This window comes from Strix uralensis, chromosome 25 (genome assembly GCF_047716275.1).
Source record: "Strix uralensis isolate ZFMK-TIS-50842 chromosome 25, bStrUra1, whole genome shotgun sequence".
Taxonomy (NCBI): Eukaryota; Metazoa; Chordata; class Aves; order Strigiformes; family Strigidae; genus Strix; species Strix uralensis.
The window spans coordinates 6,533,612-6,552,193 of NC_133996.1; the positions used below are offsets into that span (position 1 = coordinate 6,533,612).

Genomic DNA, 18,582 nt, shown 5'->3' on the forward strand with positions numbered 1-18,582 from the left:
CTGGATTATAATTTGCATTTTGTATTTCTGCTTAATGTAAATGACTCCTGCATGTGCCAGTTCCAGCTTTGACGGTTTGAAGCTGGTGACATTTCTCATTCTGCTTCATTTCCTCAACAAAGCCAACAATGAATTAGTCAGTGGTAGCCACAGATCTTACGCCAAAAGATGCATTTCTGACCGTCTAGCTGGATACACGATGCAGATCAAGAGACATTCACCTCAGTGATTCTTGCAGCGAGCCTGTGAGTGACAGTCTTGGGGGATGACGGGAGGCGAGGACCAGATCCCCAAGGCTCTTCCTCCTCTACCCCTCAGCCCAGACGTTGGCTGAATGACCCGAAACCCTCTGTACCACCCTGGTGCACCCTGCGTGGCAGAGCAGAGCTGGGCACTCAAAAAGGTGACACTTGTCCTGAAAAACCCTCCTGTGAGATGTGACCCGCAGATGTTTGGGAAGGGGAGCACTGAGGCTCCGTGACATACAGACGGTATTTGGAGGAAATGATGAACAAGAGTATTATTTCTTGCAGTGCCAGGCTGTCCCCGACAACTAAAGCAGAGGGCCCGGGCTGGCTGGGCAGCCGTCCCCGCTGCGGTAATTCTGGGGACCCGCAGCAGGCTTGGCGTGGTACGGGAGGGGATGTGGTGTTGGAGAAGTACCTTCGCATTCCGGCTGTGTGCCGCTCCAGGAGCCGTTGGCGTGGCAGGTCCTCTCGGACGAACCCCGGAGCACGTACCCGGGCTCGCAGCTGAACCGGACCACGCTGCCTACGTCGAAGTCATCTCCCAGCCCGATGCCATGAGAGGGGATCCCCGGGTCACCACACATGCCCTGGCTGCCTCCTGTTAAGAAGAGAGCACAGTGTCAGCACAGTCAGCACGTCACGGGGTTTGGTCCTTCCTCCCTCTCAACTGCACGTGTTCAGAGGGCCGGCACACAGATTTGGATCCCCTGACTGACTCGATTTAACGCTGGCTCTCAGCAGAGTGGGGAAATTCCAGATGAAACATCCCCTGACTCCAGGAGCCCACTGGTTTTAAGCTGGTTGCAAAGTATGGCCATAACTCCTGGATCTCAAGATGGAGCCCTCACCAGCTGCAGCTGCTTTCTGTGGCAGCTGCTCCAGCAGACAGCAGTCGGTTGCCAACATCAGTCATGTGGATGGTTTCCCTCCAAGCAGAAATTACAACATGCTCCAAGCCACCTCAGCACGCCCTATTGTATTTGCAGAACAAGAAGCTGTTGGGTTTGGAGCGCGGAGGCAGTAGGGATCCAGCCGAGAAACATCCGCTCGTACAAGTTGTGAACACTTCGAGCTGCCGGCAGTAAGTTAGGGGGGACAGGAGGAAGGGAGCAGCTGTAGCAGATGCCTCACACGGGTTATCTGGAGCAGGCTGGAGAAATGCCCACCTCCTCACTGCCTGACACAGGCTCACACCGTGTGTGCCTCTTCTTGGCTTTCTCTGCTAATGATCTGTGTAAACACATCCACCCCCAAGCCAGGACAGACCATTTCACTCCTGCAGCTAGCGATGAAGTGCCTGGTTCCGAGGCCTTCTGTGCAGTGTTACATGTAATACAAAACAGGAGCGTATTCACCATCTGGGGAATGTACTTGCTTGTAAAGAGAAGGAGGAGAATGCTCCATGTTCAGTATTGTCATTCACTTATATCAAAGTCTTTTGTTTCATCTTGCAAAAACTGCTGTCAGACCATAGGGGTCTTCCACACACCATGGAGAACCTTTGGCAGGAGATGAGCTGAGCTGTGTTCTGCCTCTTCACAGCTTTTGTAACTGTTTGGTGTAAAAGGAGCCTTTCCCCAAGGCCTTGGGTGGAGATCATGGTTCTGAGGTACTGGGCATTCACCCGGCCCCCAGGCAGAGAGGGCCTGTCTGATGCCATCAGCCATGGTCTAAAGGCCTCCACAAAGTCATTCGGGAAGATCACACGCAACACATGTCAGGAGGAACTAGTCAGAGCAATGCTGAATGTTTCAAAAAATCCACCCACAAGATGACAGGGGAGACAGTGAAAACCACATGGGGGAAAAGGCACGAATTAGAGCAGAAAACCCTTCCGAGCAGCTACAGATCAAGAACTCTGCAGATATGGCTTCTGAAGATGAAGATGACCCCACTAGATTTCTTTTTTCCCTTCCAAAGCAGAGGTTAAGCTTGGTCAAGTGGAGCTGCTAAATCTAAGTGGCACAATTAAAAATTGACACTTGTCCCAAATGCTTTGCTCCAGCTAAGTTCTTATTTTGTCTGCCTCTGTGCTCTCCAAGGAACAAGTGGTGGGATGGCGTGGGGAGGGCTTTGCACAGCATCCTGCCAGCCTTTCAGCACCCTTCCTTCTGCTGGAGGCCATTGGCTGAGATCCCAGCACCCTGATTTCAGGAAGGCTTGGCAAACACATCTCACTGCATCCCCCACGACTTTGACCCATGTCCATCTCATCAGGGATGTTTTTGCTTATCCAGAGGTTTTCAGTGCAAGACCTTCCTCACTCTGGCACGGGAGTGGGGATGAACTTCTGTTGCCAAACTGCTCTTGGTGGAGATGCTGATGATGTGGGAACTCATTGTACCAGCTTCCACTTGCCTTGTGTGGACGTGGGGCTGCTGTGGTGTGTAACAGCAGATATCAGGCCCTGGAAAGGGGCCACCTGGGCTTCTTTCATTGGAATGCACAAGAAAGAGGGTCAGATGCCACAGAGAGGATGCAACGACCTGATTTTGCATAAGACACGTTCATCCTGTACAGATGCTTCATGGAGAAAACTGTAAAGCAGCAGGCTGCAGTACACCTCCTACCACAAACATTTGCTGCAGTGATTTATTTCTCATCTTGCAAGCCGAGTGGTTTACTCTCTGCCAGTGCTTATCATCCAAGTTGCAGGAGACTGGATAAGCTGAGACACAGTGATTTTCAGTCTTCCACAACCTCCCTCTATAGAAAGTGGGGAAACCCAGCACAAAGCCCATCAGGTCGCCCCCTCGCAGGATGAAAAGGGGCAGTGGAGGGCGGGAGTGGCCCGTCCCCTTCCTCCCGGAGCCCTCCTCACCTGAGCAGTGCGGCAGGGAGCCGCTCCAGCGCCCGTCCAGCTGGCACATGCGAGTGGAGTTGCCGATCAGAGTCCGCTTCCCCAGGCAGCTGTACCGGACCACGGAGCCGACCGTGTATTTGTCACCCACGATCTGAGCGTGGGGCGGGGAGCCAGGGTGGCCACACGAGACCACTGCAAGAGACAGATGCAACAGTTTCACCCACAGGGAACCGCCTGGGATGCTCGTTTGAGGGCAGATGCAGCAGGTTCACAGGGCCATACTGCATGTTTGAGGTTGCTGCAGGGGACCGTGGCAGCTTAAACCCACTCGTCCACCCCAGAGCCCACCAAACGCCCGTCGGCTCATGCCACGGGGCAGGTGTGGCTTAACAGACCATGCATCAGTCTCCTTCTGGGGGACATGAGCTCATCTGGTTAGAACTGCCAAGGGTTTGTGCATAAATGCCTAGTCTGGACACTGACAGGCATTTTGCAGGTTCCTTGGAAAACTCACCCCTTTTTAAACATGAATATTGCCACGCACACCCTCACCCACCCCTGGCAGCGCCAGGTCCTGTGACACAGAGCTGCAATCGATGCCGTGTCATACCTGAGCAAATTATCCTGGCAGATTCCGAGCACTGCTCACTCGACCGTTACTAGTAAAAAACCACCACTAACAATAATTAATAGGTTTACTTTAGCTTAGCAATCAGAGCGGAGACTGTTGACAAATACACTGACAGATCTAGGGGCTATTAGACAGGTTTGGCTGAGGATGCTCAGCGTAAAGACCACGCACCACTCGCTTTCTGAAGGAAAGCGTCCGTAACGGATATCTTATCTCCCTCTGCTAGAGTCTAAAAATACCAATACTGGCATTAGGTAGAAAACATGATGTATGCTTCAATAAAAAGGAGAGCATGCATATGTTTGGGCACGTGGGCGTTGAAATATACTGGTGCAGAGCTGTGACTAAAACCAAGGACGCTTTGCAAGGAAATGGGTTTGATAGCTAATACTTAAACTCACACTGTAACTAACAATTTAATAACAGATACTCCAGCAGAATCAGCTAAGCTTAAAACCTGTGGCGGTACTGAGGTTTTTAAAGGATTTATGTACACAGTGTGAAGACTGTTTCTTCTGATGCATTAGGCTCTGCTCCCGTGTATTGTGCTTACTGGACTCGCTTTCCCACCCCCCAAAAGGGGATCAACTCTGGTTTACTCCCTCCTCAGAAACAGGCATGAAACAACATTTGCAACCCAAGCTTGTCTGGCATCAACCTTCTTAATTTATGTTTATAAAGTGCCTAGTGATTTTAGGTACTCAACTATAAACACTTTAAAGGGGTATGGGTTTCAGCACTGAGCACATTTTAAGTTACACGCACAGAAAACAAAGACATGAAAAATGGTACTTTTTTTCCTTTAAACTAAGCCCACGAATCCAGATAATCAGTTGTAAAACTGACCTGAGATTTCAAAGTTTTGGGAATGCCCACAAATCCTCCAAGTCAATGGATGCTCAACATTTTAAGGAAGGAGATGCCTTTTACTTAGCTGGAAAGCTGTGGACTGAGATATTCAGCTCCCAGGTTTTAAAAGGGAACTACCCTCTCGGAGCCCCTGCGGCTGCGGTAACACGCAGTTATCACTTGTCAATTCCCCACGGCCTGTACAGGTGCTGCAAATGCGAGAAGGTGGCATGCTGCTAACAAAAGGAAGGGAAAATGTGCCAAAACCTACTTTGTATGACTAGGTGTGGAAGGATAACACAAGAAATAAAGAAACAATCATGGCTTTGGAACAGCTAAGCTGACTCAAACTTAAGAGCTCCATTTCTGACTGCTTTAGCGATTCGTTACACCAGGTAATGAGGTCGCAGCTGCTTTAGTCCCCAAAAGGACGTACTAGTTGTGCTGGGGGTAGGTCTGCAAGGGATCTGCTCCTGCCTCTGCCACCAGCTCACCGGGCAGCCCTACGTCAACTCCAAATACACGTCGGACTTTGGTTCCCCCAGTGTCAGATCGGGACGGCACCACCGACACCTTTCACACAATTTCACACACATCTCCTGGCCGAGCTATTACTGCTACAGCACGAGACCGCTGCGAGTATTTGGTGTCATTCTGTGCTCCTGGAACTACCCCTCAAGCCAAACCATCACCCAGAACCTCCCAAGTCTCCCTGCAAACCACAACAGCGCAAAGGGTCAGCACACTGTAAGGGGGAAAAACATAGAACAAGGGTCAGGAAGCAAATTCTTTTTAGCACCTGAGTCACAGCACAACAAAGGCTGCATTTATTTCACCGTCGCACTCTCATTTCCCTCGCCGAAAGCCGCGGGGATGAGTGGGTGTAAGGAAACAGCCATGCCTGAGCGGTGCTAAACATGCTCTGCCCTCAGCCAGGCTAATTGCGCACTGCTTCCTCTGAAGACCTGGTGCTGCAGAAGCTCTGCTGCCCTTCTCCACCTGCAAGACTTTTGCTGGAGCTGCAAGGAACCAGTAAAACTCAGTGGGAGCTGCCTTCCCCTGCAGAGGGAAACCATCCCTGTCTAACAGGATTTTCTCTCCTCAGACCACATATTTTCCTCTGTAGGCAGGATCCAGAAGCCTGCAAAACTGATGGAACAATCCCCATGGATTACAAAGGGCTTTGGATCCAGACTTTTTACACAACCATTCAGCTAAGCAACAGAGAACTACATGGGATGAAAGCCTGTGGTGGATGGGTATTATTCTGAAGAACTTACAAAGACACTGTGGGAGGGCACGGTCCCAAGTGCCATCCCCCTGACAGGTAAGGACATGTGTACCCAATAAGTAATATCCATGGCTGCACTGATATGAGACAGTTGTTCCAAAGCTGAATCTGTGAGGACCACTCGGCTGCACTTGACGGATGCTGTTTTCCAGGTGCCCGGGGTCAGTACAGTTTACAACTGCAAACAAACAACAACAAAAAAAAAACAAAAACAAAGGGTGTAACAAAGAACAAAGGATTCTCCAAAAATGAGCAGGGAAAGGGGAAAAAATGGCAAGTCACATATTCCACAATTTAAGGGGTTGGTTTTTTCAGTCTTTTTTTTTTTTTTTGAAAGATTCTTTAGGGCAGAAATAGAAAAAAAATCCTTATTAAAAGGAAAAAAGAGAGAGCAGAGGCAATCCTGCAGGCTCTCGCCCTGCCATGCGAGGCTCAGCAGCAGAGCCTTGCTCTCTGGCCCCAAACAGGACTTACATTAGTCAGTTGAAAATAACCAATTTCTTGACCAACACAGCAACAGTATCGACAGAGATACTGGATTAAGGGAGGACAGAGGGAGGGAGTGCACGAGGGGAGGGAACTTGATAAGTGAACTTGAGGGCTAATACCAATGGAAGTAGGGAAGCCCAGAAGGAGAAAGGGCTCTGCACAAAGACCGTGGCATTTGCTTTGAGTAAACTAGTCTAAGGTTACCAGGATGACCTCTGCTAAGGGTCTGGTCTGGTATTTCCTTGTGTCCTCCCCACTTACAACACACACTTCAACGTCTTGGAGGATGCAGGGCTGGGCAGGGTCCATTAACAGCTCTGAGTGAAGGCCAAGGTTTGTTGCATGAGATTTACACAGCCCTCGCAGCTCAAACATCACTTGCACGTTTCCTGAGGAACCGCAAGATTTGGTTTATGTGACTTTATGACAGCATCAAGCAGGGTTTTAGGAACCCAAGGAGGAAGGCGCAGACGAGTCCGATTTGGCCGGAGCAGGGTGGAGGCAGACGACTCACCGCGGCAGGCGGGCAGGGTGCTGCTCCACTGGCCGTTGGCCAGGCACTGGGACTGCGAAGCTCCTTCCAGGCGGTACCCGGTGTTGCACACGAACTTGGCCACATCGTTCAGGTTGAACTGACTCCCTTGGGTCAAGCCGTTGGCGGGGTTGCCAGGGTGGCCGCAAGTGATAGCTACAATTAGAAATTGGAGATGTTACTTTTTTGCCTGGAAGAAAGCGGATTATCCACTGGAAAAAGTTCCCAAGGAAGGAGACGATAAAAACCCTCCACATCAACCCTGAAACCCACACTGACTTCAAAGATTTGGGGCCAGCTCTGTTGAAATACTGAATCAAGTTGAGAGCATGGTACTTTTGTTCATTTTACTGGCATAAGAAATTCTCTGAACCGCTCTAAGCAGCTGAGTGCCAGCATCCTACTGACTTACACCGTAAATCCCTAGAGCTCCTCTTCAAAAATCCCAGCTACTGCTATTAATCTATTGCCTTACATTACCCTGGGCATCACACACACAGTCGTGAAACCTGATGTTTTCCTCTCTCTCCCTGGTGTAAGTCAGATGTATGCTCACTGCAGTATAAAGTTACACCTGGAGGAATAGTTAAAAGAGAGGAAAAAAATACGAGAAAAATCAGGTTTCTAGCATATAGCCTAGAAAGCTTAAAACTTCCTGCTTTAAGTTTGGAAACCTCTGGGGAAAAACCTTTATTTCTCAATCCCTGAAATGGGGATTTTTGTGTAGTTCTTGTTCCTGTGGCTGATGTTAACTTGGGCCAGCACTGAAGTAAAGGGCTGAAGGGTCTCAGCTGTTCCGACAACGCCCAGGGAAGGTGCAGAGGCAAAGGCTGGAGCAGCACTAAGCACACACAACACCGAAATTCAAAGTTCTTTTGCCTGGGCCACTCTGCTGGCACCTCGGCGGAGGGGGGTGACACAGGGAGAACACAGCCCCCGCCCTGAACAAAGCCTGGAGACCTTTGCTTCGAGCACAGCAGTGAGTTCTGCTGCGCAAAAGAAATGTCAGGATACACCACACTGAGATTTTTGGCTGCTTAAGGAATGCGACATCTTCTGACAGCTGAGGACAAAGCCATATTGATTACTGTCACACCGAAACAGGGTAATGGTCCATCAGTAAAAGTCCAGCAGTTTAGCAGTACAGCTGCCAGAGCCAGAAGCTAGAGGGGAAGATGAAATTCCCACAAAAGATCCATAACACATTTGACTGCCAGGGCTGGACTATACCACAGGGATGGGAATTTATTCCTTATGCAAGCTGGTGACAGGCACAGGTCTAGAAAATATGAGGCAAGATAGCCTTTCAGTGCTGGAGGAAGCAGATGTCAGATTCTCTGAGGTACTTCTGAATATGATTATACATGTTTTGAAACAGGTGATGGATTCTGTCCTGGAAAAAAAAAAAAAAGGCTCCCCACAGTTGGCATGGATCAAAAAGACCCATTCACACAGAGGAAGCAACTGAGCAGGTTTAAAGAGAAAATATCAAGACAATAGGAAATTATAATGTGCTAACACACACAGTGCCCTAAGCTTCTTCAGAAGCAATAAAGCCTCAAGGCATCTAATTTCAGAGTCCAACAGTGCTTTGCTTTAACGACGTTCAATTTATGTTATCCATAAGGCCTAACGGTGTAATAACTTCAAGGCCAACTTCTGCACCAGACACCTTTACAGATCTCTGCACAAAACCGTGGTGGGCTTTCAGGCACCAGAGTCAGAAGCTGGCACAAAGCAGAGCCAAATAAAGGTGCTGCACAGGACCCAGCCCTATACTGGTTCAGTAGTCAGAAGGCAGATACAGACAAGCAATGTTTGTCTGCTTTGTTCTAATGGGTTTGGTCCCTCCCAAAAGAAACAAGATGAGCCATGAAAATGGATGTTTAGAAAATCCTGCATTTCCATAAATCTGCCTGACAGCAGGAGGACCTCTATCAACATGATTTCCTGATCCAAGGTTAGTATGTATACACTTGGCAGGTAAAAGTGAATTAAAACTTTTTCAACAGAGCACCCTCAGACACGAGGGTAATTCAAACCTACCTACAGACCCAGAGGCAGCCTTTCCAGTAATTCTTTTCCTAAAAAGCTCATGCAGAATCACAGACATCCTCCCAGTTTTGAAGTCACTGCTAACCTTGACAACTTAAGTCTGTTTCTTGTTTTTGGGCTGGAATCTGCATATTGTTTTACAGGTCATTCCTTACTTCGTATCTTGTTGTTATTATTGTGCCTTAGCACATAAAGCTCTAAACCAGACAGGAGAGATTGGAAGCAAACAACTGGAGAATCATGATATGAAATACATGGATTGCACTGTCCGCTGATAAGAAGATGCTTAAACTTATTAACACCTTAGAGCTCTAGAGACTTACTTAATTAGCTGACTTAATGGAAAGATAAATGAGCAGGTTGTACAAGGTGACTTGTGAACGTGGATCAGAGGAGGAGAGAGACTGACTTTCCTCTGGCACAGAGCACGGGTCTCAAAGACTGTGGTGTCCTTGGCGGGGCAGTGTCTGCCTCCCACCTCCCCGCATCCTGACAGAGGCTGCTCTGCTCACAAACTGCATCTTCAGCTGGGCTCATCCATTAGAAAGCCAGCGTATGAAAACCACCACCGACTGACAGAATTCGCAAAGCAGAGGGAAGAAGCAAAGCAGCCAAAACTGCAGCGCTGTCACTCCTCAGCTGTCTCCTGCGTGAACCCCGGGGACGCCCGTGCAGCACGCTCACCGCGCGCGTGCAGAGCACCCGGGTGCGTGAACTCTGAACACGGGTCTGTACATGTGCTCTCGTCCTCTGACCGTCACCAGGGCTAAAGAAATCTGACAACATACTTACGCACACAGACAGGCGTCTTCCCGGACCAGCGGTGGTCCTGCTGGCAGATCCGCACCGACATCCCGATGAGGCGGAAGCCGGGGTTGCACTGATAAACCACGCTGCCGCGGTAGTTGTAGTTCTCCCCGTTGATCTGCCCGTTGACGATGGGACTGGGAACACCGCAGTGCCCCGCTGCAGGAGGGGGACAGGGAGAATCACCGAGAGCTCCCGACGGCACCACACGCCGCCCTGCCTCTCTGGGTGGGTCTGCACTCGAGACCCCACAGTCATAAATAAAACCAGAGCGGCAGGAAAAACAACATATCGCTGTCAAAGCTCTCCAGTCTCAAAACACCTCACACCTACTGAGCAGTACGGAATCGAAGTCTGCTTCCTTTTTATAGCTACTTAAAACCCGAGCGCCGAGTCCTCGCTTGGGTTCTTTCTTGAATCAGTATCTAAAATTCCTACTCCCTCCTGAAAGGCAAGGAGGACTCCTTCCCAACAACCATCACGCGTTCCCAGCTCCACACTTACCCAGACACCTCACTTCTGCTCCACTCCAGAGCCCATTGGCCATGCACTCCCGCACACGGGACCCCACCAGGGTGTAGCCAGTGTTGCAGGAGAAGATGGCTGTGGCCCCGTAGCTGGTCAGCGTGCCGATCTTGTTCCCGTTTGGCGGAGTCGGCAGGTCCCCGCAGGAGATAACTAGAAGAGATCCCAAAGTACAGTAAGCGAGAACAGGCAGGGAGCTCTGTTTTTTAAAGAAATGCACTCAGTGACGCTCACCACCACAAGTTATTATCAAAGTCAGGAATGAGGAGGAAAGATTATTAAATAGTTACATGGATAATAACAACAATTCAGAGTTGTGTTACACAAGGTGACAAATACAAGTTCTATTAATACCGATGCTTCAGGACACGAGGGAAGTACTAAAGATAAGACTGGCTAGGAAGAAACTACGGAAGTTTTTCACACAAGAAGTTTTTAACACAGGAATATTTCTATTATTAACCCATTTCTAGTTACGGCTGGGAAGCCTGACTTCCAGAAAAGCCACCAAATGGCACAAGATTTCCAATCAGAAAGTGACAACCAGCTCTTTCTCACACTGTGACTCTCAGGACAGAGCTGATGTCTAAAGGTCAGAGCCCTGGAAGATCCCCAGCTGCAGGCCTGGTTTGCAGGGAGCCGCTGGAGCCTGGGCAGGAGCCCACGCAAACACAGCTCCCAGCCACAAACTTCAGCTCTTTATTTTATCTTCCTTAAAGATCTGCAAACCCTCTGGAGCTTTCACACTCAGCGAGAAATCAGGAGACTCACGCTGGGTGCTTCTGACCTTAGTGCATTGCCAAGATCCTATCATTTGAATTTAGGTGTCAATAACGCTGAAGAAATAAAACGAGGCCTGGCTCGTGCTCCCGGATCTGGCTGAAGAGTACATCTGTCACCCAAGTCGGCAGTTGCATCTCTAGAAACAAAGGGAGGCAGGAGGAAAGGGAAAGCTGCCATTCTGAAGGAGTTTTTCTGTCTGTACTTAGGAAAAAACCCCAATAAAGGAAAGATCCAAAGCACAGAAGTCATGTCAGAACAACAGAGCGAGCTGCTTATTTACCAAGAGTGTTTTTGATTTACAGGTGACACTGTTACCCTTGTAAACTTGGCATTTGCATAAAATTGGAAGAGGTTAGGTTGTAAATCAGTTTTTTATTTTCTTTCTTAAAAGCAAACTTCAGAGCATCTGGCACCAGCGACAGCTAAGCCACCGGGACCCGACAGCAGCAGATGAGCTAATGTGCTTGAGTTCTCGCAGAACTGTTTAGATTAAACCAAGAATCAGATCAACAGATGACCTCTCCCTGCATCCAAGCTCTTGTCTACCAGAGCAGCTCTGCAGCCACACTCTCTGATGCTGCCAAGAGCAGCCAGGGCCGTGGTGTGTTTGCATGCCAGCAGCAGAGCTTGCACACCCAGCGAAGGGAAAACAGGAACCCCGTCCCCTGCGAGACAGGCTGTGAAGCTGGCCTGTCCCGGCGCGGCTCCTGAGCTTCACTGCTCTTACTTTTACAGGTCGGCATGGGTTCACCGATGCTCCACTTCCCGTTGGCTTGGCACTTGATGACCCGCTGGCCTGTGTAGTAGTACCCAGGGTCACAGATGAGCATTAGCTGGGCGTTGTAGTGGTACTGGATCTCGTAGGTCAGCCGCCACCGACCGTGCTCAACGGCAATGCTGTTGATATCGGGGCAGCTGACAGCTGAAAACCAGATGTGGCATGTCAGGGAAAAGAAATGAGAGAAAAAGACGTTAACAGGTGTTTAACTCCAGGACACTTCAGCAAGCGTGTTGGCTTTTTAACAAGGGGGCCTGTATTAACAGCTCTGTTTTACAGGTGGGAAACCAAGACACCGTGAGAGGGGACATCAGACCCAAGTTATGCAGGATCAGAACCCCTGTGTCCTAAAGGCTGCAGCTGGGAGGCAAAGCTGCCCGTGCTCGAGCTGGGAGACATCACTGAAAGGGCTCCCACGACTCCCGGTGGGACCACGCACTCACCCACGCACTGCGGGGGCTGGTTGCCGTTACTCCACTGCCCTGCCTGCAGGCACTCGGCGCTGGGCTCCTCCCTGGGCTGCAGCTGGAAGCCCTGGTTGCAATGGTACACGGCTTTTGTACCCACTGTGTACTCCTTGCCAAAGACAACACCGTTCTCTGGGGCTCTGGGAACTCCACAGGAGAGAGCTGGGAACGAGGAGAGGAAAAAACACAGCCGAGAAATCAGTCAGCTTCCAATTTTATCATGGATTTGTGGTGAGCTGCAAGCCCAGATCCAAAGCTCTCCTATTTACGAACGCTCCAGCCCCTTGTTGAACCCCAGAAGCTGCAATGAATGCCCACTTTCACTGAGGATCAGATTTTCAACTCCTGTGTATCAGTGTGGTTAACAGCAAAGCCAATGCTGAATACCAATTTCTACTGGAAAAGGCTCTGGCTCATACTTTCTATAGTCAAAATACATCAACACAGTATTCAAAAGTTTTCACAGAGAGATAAAGGATCAGACAGCAATAATGTTTTGTATTTACATCTCACAGCAGCCACAACCTGAAACCCCCTTCCAACAGCACTTCTGGATTACATAAGGCAGCAAATTGTATAATTATGTTGTGGCAGAAGGAAGGCTAAATTTAGCATTATGGCTGGGAAGGTAAGGGGGGAAATTCAGGGAAAAAACTGATAAACAGGCTCAATGCCAAACGGCTGCTCAAGATGGCAGCATTTCGGAGATGATGCTCTGCACCACTCCTGCTGAGATCCTCAGTTCTGAGGCCAGGAGAGCAGCCAAACAGGGCAGAAAGGGGACAGGCAGGTCACAGAAAGATGAGCAACAGTCAAATACAGACAGACCAGAATCACGCTCATTTATGCTGCAAGAGTTTTGCAAGAGATGACAAGCCCTCTTCCCCTCTTCCCCACCGCTGGGAAAACCAGCACTGGGAGTCTGTCACTCAAATCTTTTTTTTTTCCTCTATCAGAATTCAGAAGAGCTGGGAAACCAAACCCAGAGCTGCCTCCAAAACCACCACGCGGGTTCCCACCCCTCTCTGAGTCTCGACACTGGGGGAAGCCCACCTCTCTCGGGCTGGAGATGCACAGCCCACCCGTCTGGGCAGGCACGGGGTGCCCAAGGGCACTCGTAAAGGTGTTGCTGCCAGCCAGGGGGGCTGCCAACAGCCTCTGTGGGGCACCGGGCTGAGCACAGCCTGCAAGAAGAACTCATCTGGAGGCCAGCACCTAACCCAAACAATTGTCTGCGTTTTTAAAATGCTCTAAAGGAAATCCATTCCATCCTGGAGTAGCCTGAGCTGCTCCCACTCAGCTAACGCATGAACGGGAGGCTGACCCTACGTCTCCTGAGCACATGCTGATACTTCACCACACATTCACCTTCCTGTTATTCCCTTTGCACACAAACAAGAGCTAGAAAATCAGCAACCTTAGAAAAGTCACCTTCTGGTGACATGGACCCCACTGAGCACTGAATAGGAGAGACCAAGCTTACTGTGTACAGCATCAGCACAACCACTGGAACTTTCTACCACTCCAGGTCCAAGATGTTTTTATCCCACAACTGCTACATGAGTCGGCCAGAACCCCAGCCTGGAGCAGAATTACACAGCACCTTGCAGATGCTGGTGTTGCTAATAGGTGTGAGTAATTCAGCAGGCTCGTATTAGCACGATCAGGCATATCCCTGGTTGAAATGATAATCACATGTATGTCACTTCATCGAGCTAAGGAGCTTGGCGAATCTCTCTACAAGGCTGGGTGTCTAGACAAGCAGCCACGCTGAATACCAATTTCACTCCGAGGCAAAGAAGAGGGGACCTGGAAAGTCCTACCCTTTCACTTCCACCCGGCAGTTTTATTATTACTTTCTGATATTGCATCCAACCAAACAGGCTGCTGAGAAAGCTGACTCCCCCTTCCCATGTCACTGTCCCCAGCAAAGCCTTCTCCTTTCTCTTCAATCCTCTTCTGCAGCCTGATGCTTCGCCAAAATTCATCACTTCTATTTGCCACCAGGAAACTGAGGCAGAGAGACTGACAGGGAGGGACCCTGGGCGTGAGGGGAGAGCAGGGCCAGCTTTGCTCCAGGTCACTGAGGCTGAGCTGCCACGTGCCTTTGTTTCTCTTCATGAGGGAAGGATGACTTGCTGCTGCCTAGTCCTGCCTCCCAGCAAGCTCCCTCCTCCTGCCTCTCAAGAGTTTGATCGTTCAGAGCCTTTCTGTTGCATAAGCCGTGCCCCGATACAAAAGTCAGCAATAATACAGCACTTCTGGGCCTGATGCAGGTAACTGAAAAGTCATTAAGCCACCAAAAATAGTAAAAAAAGTAACCCTCTTCACCTGAGGATGGCTGGGCTACAACATGAAGAATAACCTCACAGGGAAAACCAACTGGGGCTGTGACCTCTGCTGCACCGAGCGGGCTCTGGTGCCCTGCACCTGACGGCAGGATCCCTCCTTCCCTGCAAACCCTGCAGCATCCTTGAGCAGCATGTGGTGTTCGGAAGTTTTTATTCACAGAGCTCTGCATGAAGCAGAGAAGCTTGATTTTTGGGGTGGCAATAAACTTGCCATCTGCTCCAAAGAGCATTTCTGAGGCTCAAATTGTGGGTACCACAATCACCAGAATCAGAGATGACAAAAGAGAGGAGTTGTTCCAGGGAGAAGCAAACCAGCATTGGGCTTGGAGAGACCCGTGGAGAGCGTGGTCCAGGGAAGAGGGAGAATGAGCACTTATGGGGGTTCAGAGCTACAACAACTCTGTCTGCCGGAAGATGATGTGCTAGCAAAAGGGACAGAGGCTGTGAAAGCAAATCTGCAGCTGGGATTCCAACAACAAAGCAGCTTAAAAATAGGCAGCAGAGACAGAAAAGGCATATTAGATCATCTTGTGTTCTCCCCCATTGTGCCAACGCAAGACTGTTCTCTGCAGAATATTCTCTGCTGCTTCCATAAATGTCAGCTAGGACGGAGCACGTAGTAAAGATTATTCAGAGGGGATCGGGAAGAGGAAGAGGATTATGTGCTGGCAGAAAAGAGCTATGGGAAATGTCATTTGTTAACTAGACCATGTTTACAGGCACCCCAGTTCCCCTCCTCCTGACACAGCTGATTGTGCGAGCAATTTATGCAGTGTTATGGATTGAGTTCCCAAACCTCTGCCATGCGGTCCTGGCCACCAGAAAGGATGAGAAATTGAGTACAGCCCAAAACAAAAGGTTGCCAGTTGGCTTTGAGAGCAACGTGAAAAAAAAACAAAAGGACACAGGATTTTATGTAGCTGAAGTGGGCGAGAAGAGCGGAGCCAGCCCTGGCTATCAGCTGCTCGAGGCCAGGGGGGGGAGCTGCTCTGCCATGAATTCTCCTACAGCTCCGGCTCGCTGCCACTCACTCACCTCCTGCATCCATCTCCAGGCACTTGATAACCGTGGGCCAGTATTAAGATTCCTGATTAAATATGGGGAAGCAGAAAGAGGAGGTGATTTTCCCAAAGGGGCTATTTCAGGGTCTAATGTGACCAGCAAGCTCTCCTCCTTGCTGGAGAGGCTCTTCCAGAGGGGCACCCAGCACCCCAATCCTGACCAAGCTGCTCTCTGTGTGGTCAGTGGGGACGCACACACCCCTCCAAAGGGGAAATCGAAGCAGGAGCCTACCTAAAATGCTATGAATTGGCCCCCAAGTTCTCTCTCTGTTGGCAACTGCCATGGAGTGGCACCACGGGTTGCACCCATGGAGCTCCTGACATGTTACGCCTTTGGCTGAACCAGAACACTGTGGGGTGGGTTTAGTGCTTCTCGTGCAGGTCCCATGGGAAATCCACTTCCAACACCTCTCCATCACACAGCACAGACCTGGGGTGCTCAGCAACACCGCAGGAGCCCCCCCACACCAGTGACAAGCCATGGACACTCTGGCTCTGACTCCCTCCCTGGTGGCCTGGGAGCTGGGGCCCAGGGACTTGTTTCTGCTTCAGATCGCTGCTGTCAGGGGATTCCTCACCCAAGCACATCCTCTCCCAACCTCCTCACACATCCTCTCTCTATCTCCTCCCCCTCTCCATGTTTAAAACCCATTCCCCACACACCATTACACCTCTTGGAAGTAAATACACGTTTTGGAGCTGAACATGAGACTCAGGTGGCATTCCAGCACACCAGAGCAGTAAAGACTTCGCAGCTTTCATACCTATTCCTGATTACATGATTTTCCTGAAAGAAAACACACAGTACATCAGAGAAATTCCTTATGCTGGGCTAAGGATTCGGGAGGCACAGTTGCCATGACAGCCCCTCGTGCCTGCTGGTCTTGCTGCGCGGCTCATCTGCTCATTCCAGCACTCGGCGTTTGCCCCCGTCTGTGTTATCATGGAGGCTAAATCACTGTCCGAGCTTGTGCCCAGCTTCCCAGCTCCCCCTTGCCAACGGGACTGGGTAGCAGGGTCTTGGTTTACTGCTTTCTGCTCACCTTTAAATAAATACTGCCTTGAGAGGGCTCCAGATGGATATACGCACCCCCCAGCACAACCCCACCCTTTAGAGGCAGGAGTGCTTGCACCCCTGTGCAATTTCCAGAGAGACTAAGTGATTCAGGAGCATGGAAAGGATTTTTTCAAGGCTCTTGGTACCTCCCACACTAAATAATCCTGCTTCTCCTTACAGCTTGGACTGGACAACAACGCAGACACCACAATGAGATTTTGCTTGTGCTGTCTCTGTTCTCTGGCTAGTTTCCAGGGAAGCCAATGCAATATTAATCCCCAGTGCTTGGTCCCCTTGGAACATGGATGAATGTTCAAAGACACTGAAAGGCTTCATCAGAATAAAGATGGGCATTTTATCAACACAAAGGAACAGGGATGATTGGCGGATTGAGAAAAAGGTGCAATCAGAAAGGGAACATAGTGAGGAAGGCAAAATAGCGCAGAAGTAAAGTCCCCTGGGGCACACTGCCCTGTCCTCCCCTCTGCTCCCACGCCTTGAAGGAGCCTGTGCTAAGTATCGTATGTCATAAAGATTAAGGTTAATTAGGAGGAAATGCGGAAAGAACAACTATATGTCTAAATTCTACATGAAGCCAACAGAAACTGGGCACCCTCTGAATCCCAAGAAATTTCTCATCCCCGTTGGCACAGGCAGACCTACGAGAGCACTTCCAGAAATACCAAAGGAAATTCCAGTCACTAAAACCCAGCGGGACCCGTGCTCCTGCCAGCCCTTCCAGATTCTTCCAATATCTTCTCCTGTCCTTAACCAAGGCTCAGCTGTATCTTTACTGAGAGTTTAAAACTCTTCTACAACAGCAGCCTTTGCACTGACGGGCTTTTTCTCCCCTTCCCCAACGACCCTCTGCTCCCAGATGGTTACTCCTTTCCTTCCTTGTTCATCTATTCCCAAGGGCTTGGGCTTAAGAGGAGCACCCCCCTCACTGCCCACCTGCAGCTCCAGGCCTGTTCTCAATATGGAATTGGGGGCATTACAATAGGTTTTTATTTTTACCGCATTTTCCTCAGTCCTTCCTCCCAGATCCTCGTAACGATACGTTTGCCTGCTCTCACCTTGGCACAGAGGGATCGCTTCGTTCCAGTGGAAGTAGCCCTGAGGGTGCTGGGAGCAGGTGGTGGTGCTGTGGCCAACGAGACGGTAGCCCGTGTCGCAGCCGAAGCGGACCGTGCTGCCGGGGTGCAGACCCGTCTGGCTGAGGATCAGCCCGTGCGCTGGCGGCTGCGGGAGGCTACAGTAAGGAGCTGGAGAGAAGGGCAGAAGAAAATAGATCAATCCCTGGATGGGCAGTATCGAGACAAATTCCCTTCCTGTTCTCAGGAATTACACTGTGCTTACCATAACCTGAGGCTGTACAAGGAACAGAGATGGATAAATATAAAGTCAAAGGGGGAAAGAGTGCAGGGCTACTATCAAAGTTTCACTCAGCTCTAGAAATAAAAAGCAATCTCTGATAACTAAATATTCCTTAATTCATTTACTGAGTAAAGTCATTATTTATTTATGACATACTGGCAAGTTCCCAACCCAGTTTTATCACTTCCATTAATTAAGATTTGCTAAGTTCCAAAACACTGTAATTCATTTTAAGGAATTCTCAGCAAACACTCAGTATCCAGCAGCGGGTTTGTGCTGAACAAGCAGCCGCGACTCCGCGGTCCCGCTCCTGCAAGAGCGGTGGCAGAACGCCTGAGCAGGAGCACAACGTGTTTTAAACAATCTACCACCAAGGTGGTAACGTGAGCAGTCACGTGTAAGTTGTGCCTCTCACACCAAGTTCTTCCCTTTTGTGAGGTTCGTCTTCAAACATCTCAAAAAGGCCTCATTGCACGGA

General features: G+C 49.8%; 1 protein-coding gene across 1 annotated transcript in view; it reads right to left on the bottom strand.

Moving 5' to 3' along the window:
* The window catches only part of CSMD2 (CUB and Sushi multiple domains 2), a 306,084-nt gene that overhangs the window by 24,484 nt on the left and 263,018 nt on the right, over positions 1-18,582 (bottom strand). Inside the window, 9 exon segments of the mRNA XM_074894313.1 lie at positions 664-846; positions 3,070-3,243; positions 5,812-6,000; positions 6,826-6,999; positions 9,691-9,864; positions 10,210-10,383; positions 11,741-11,935; positions 12,235-12,420; positions 17,804-17,992. Of these exon segments, the coding sequence (XP_074750414.1) occupies positions 664-846; positions 3,070-3,243; positions 5,812-6,000; positions 6,826-6,999; positions 9,691-9,864; positions 10,210-10,383; positions 11,741-11,935; positions 12,235-12,420; positions 17,804-17,992 (1,638 nt within the window).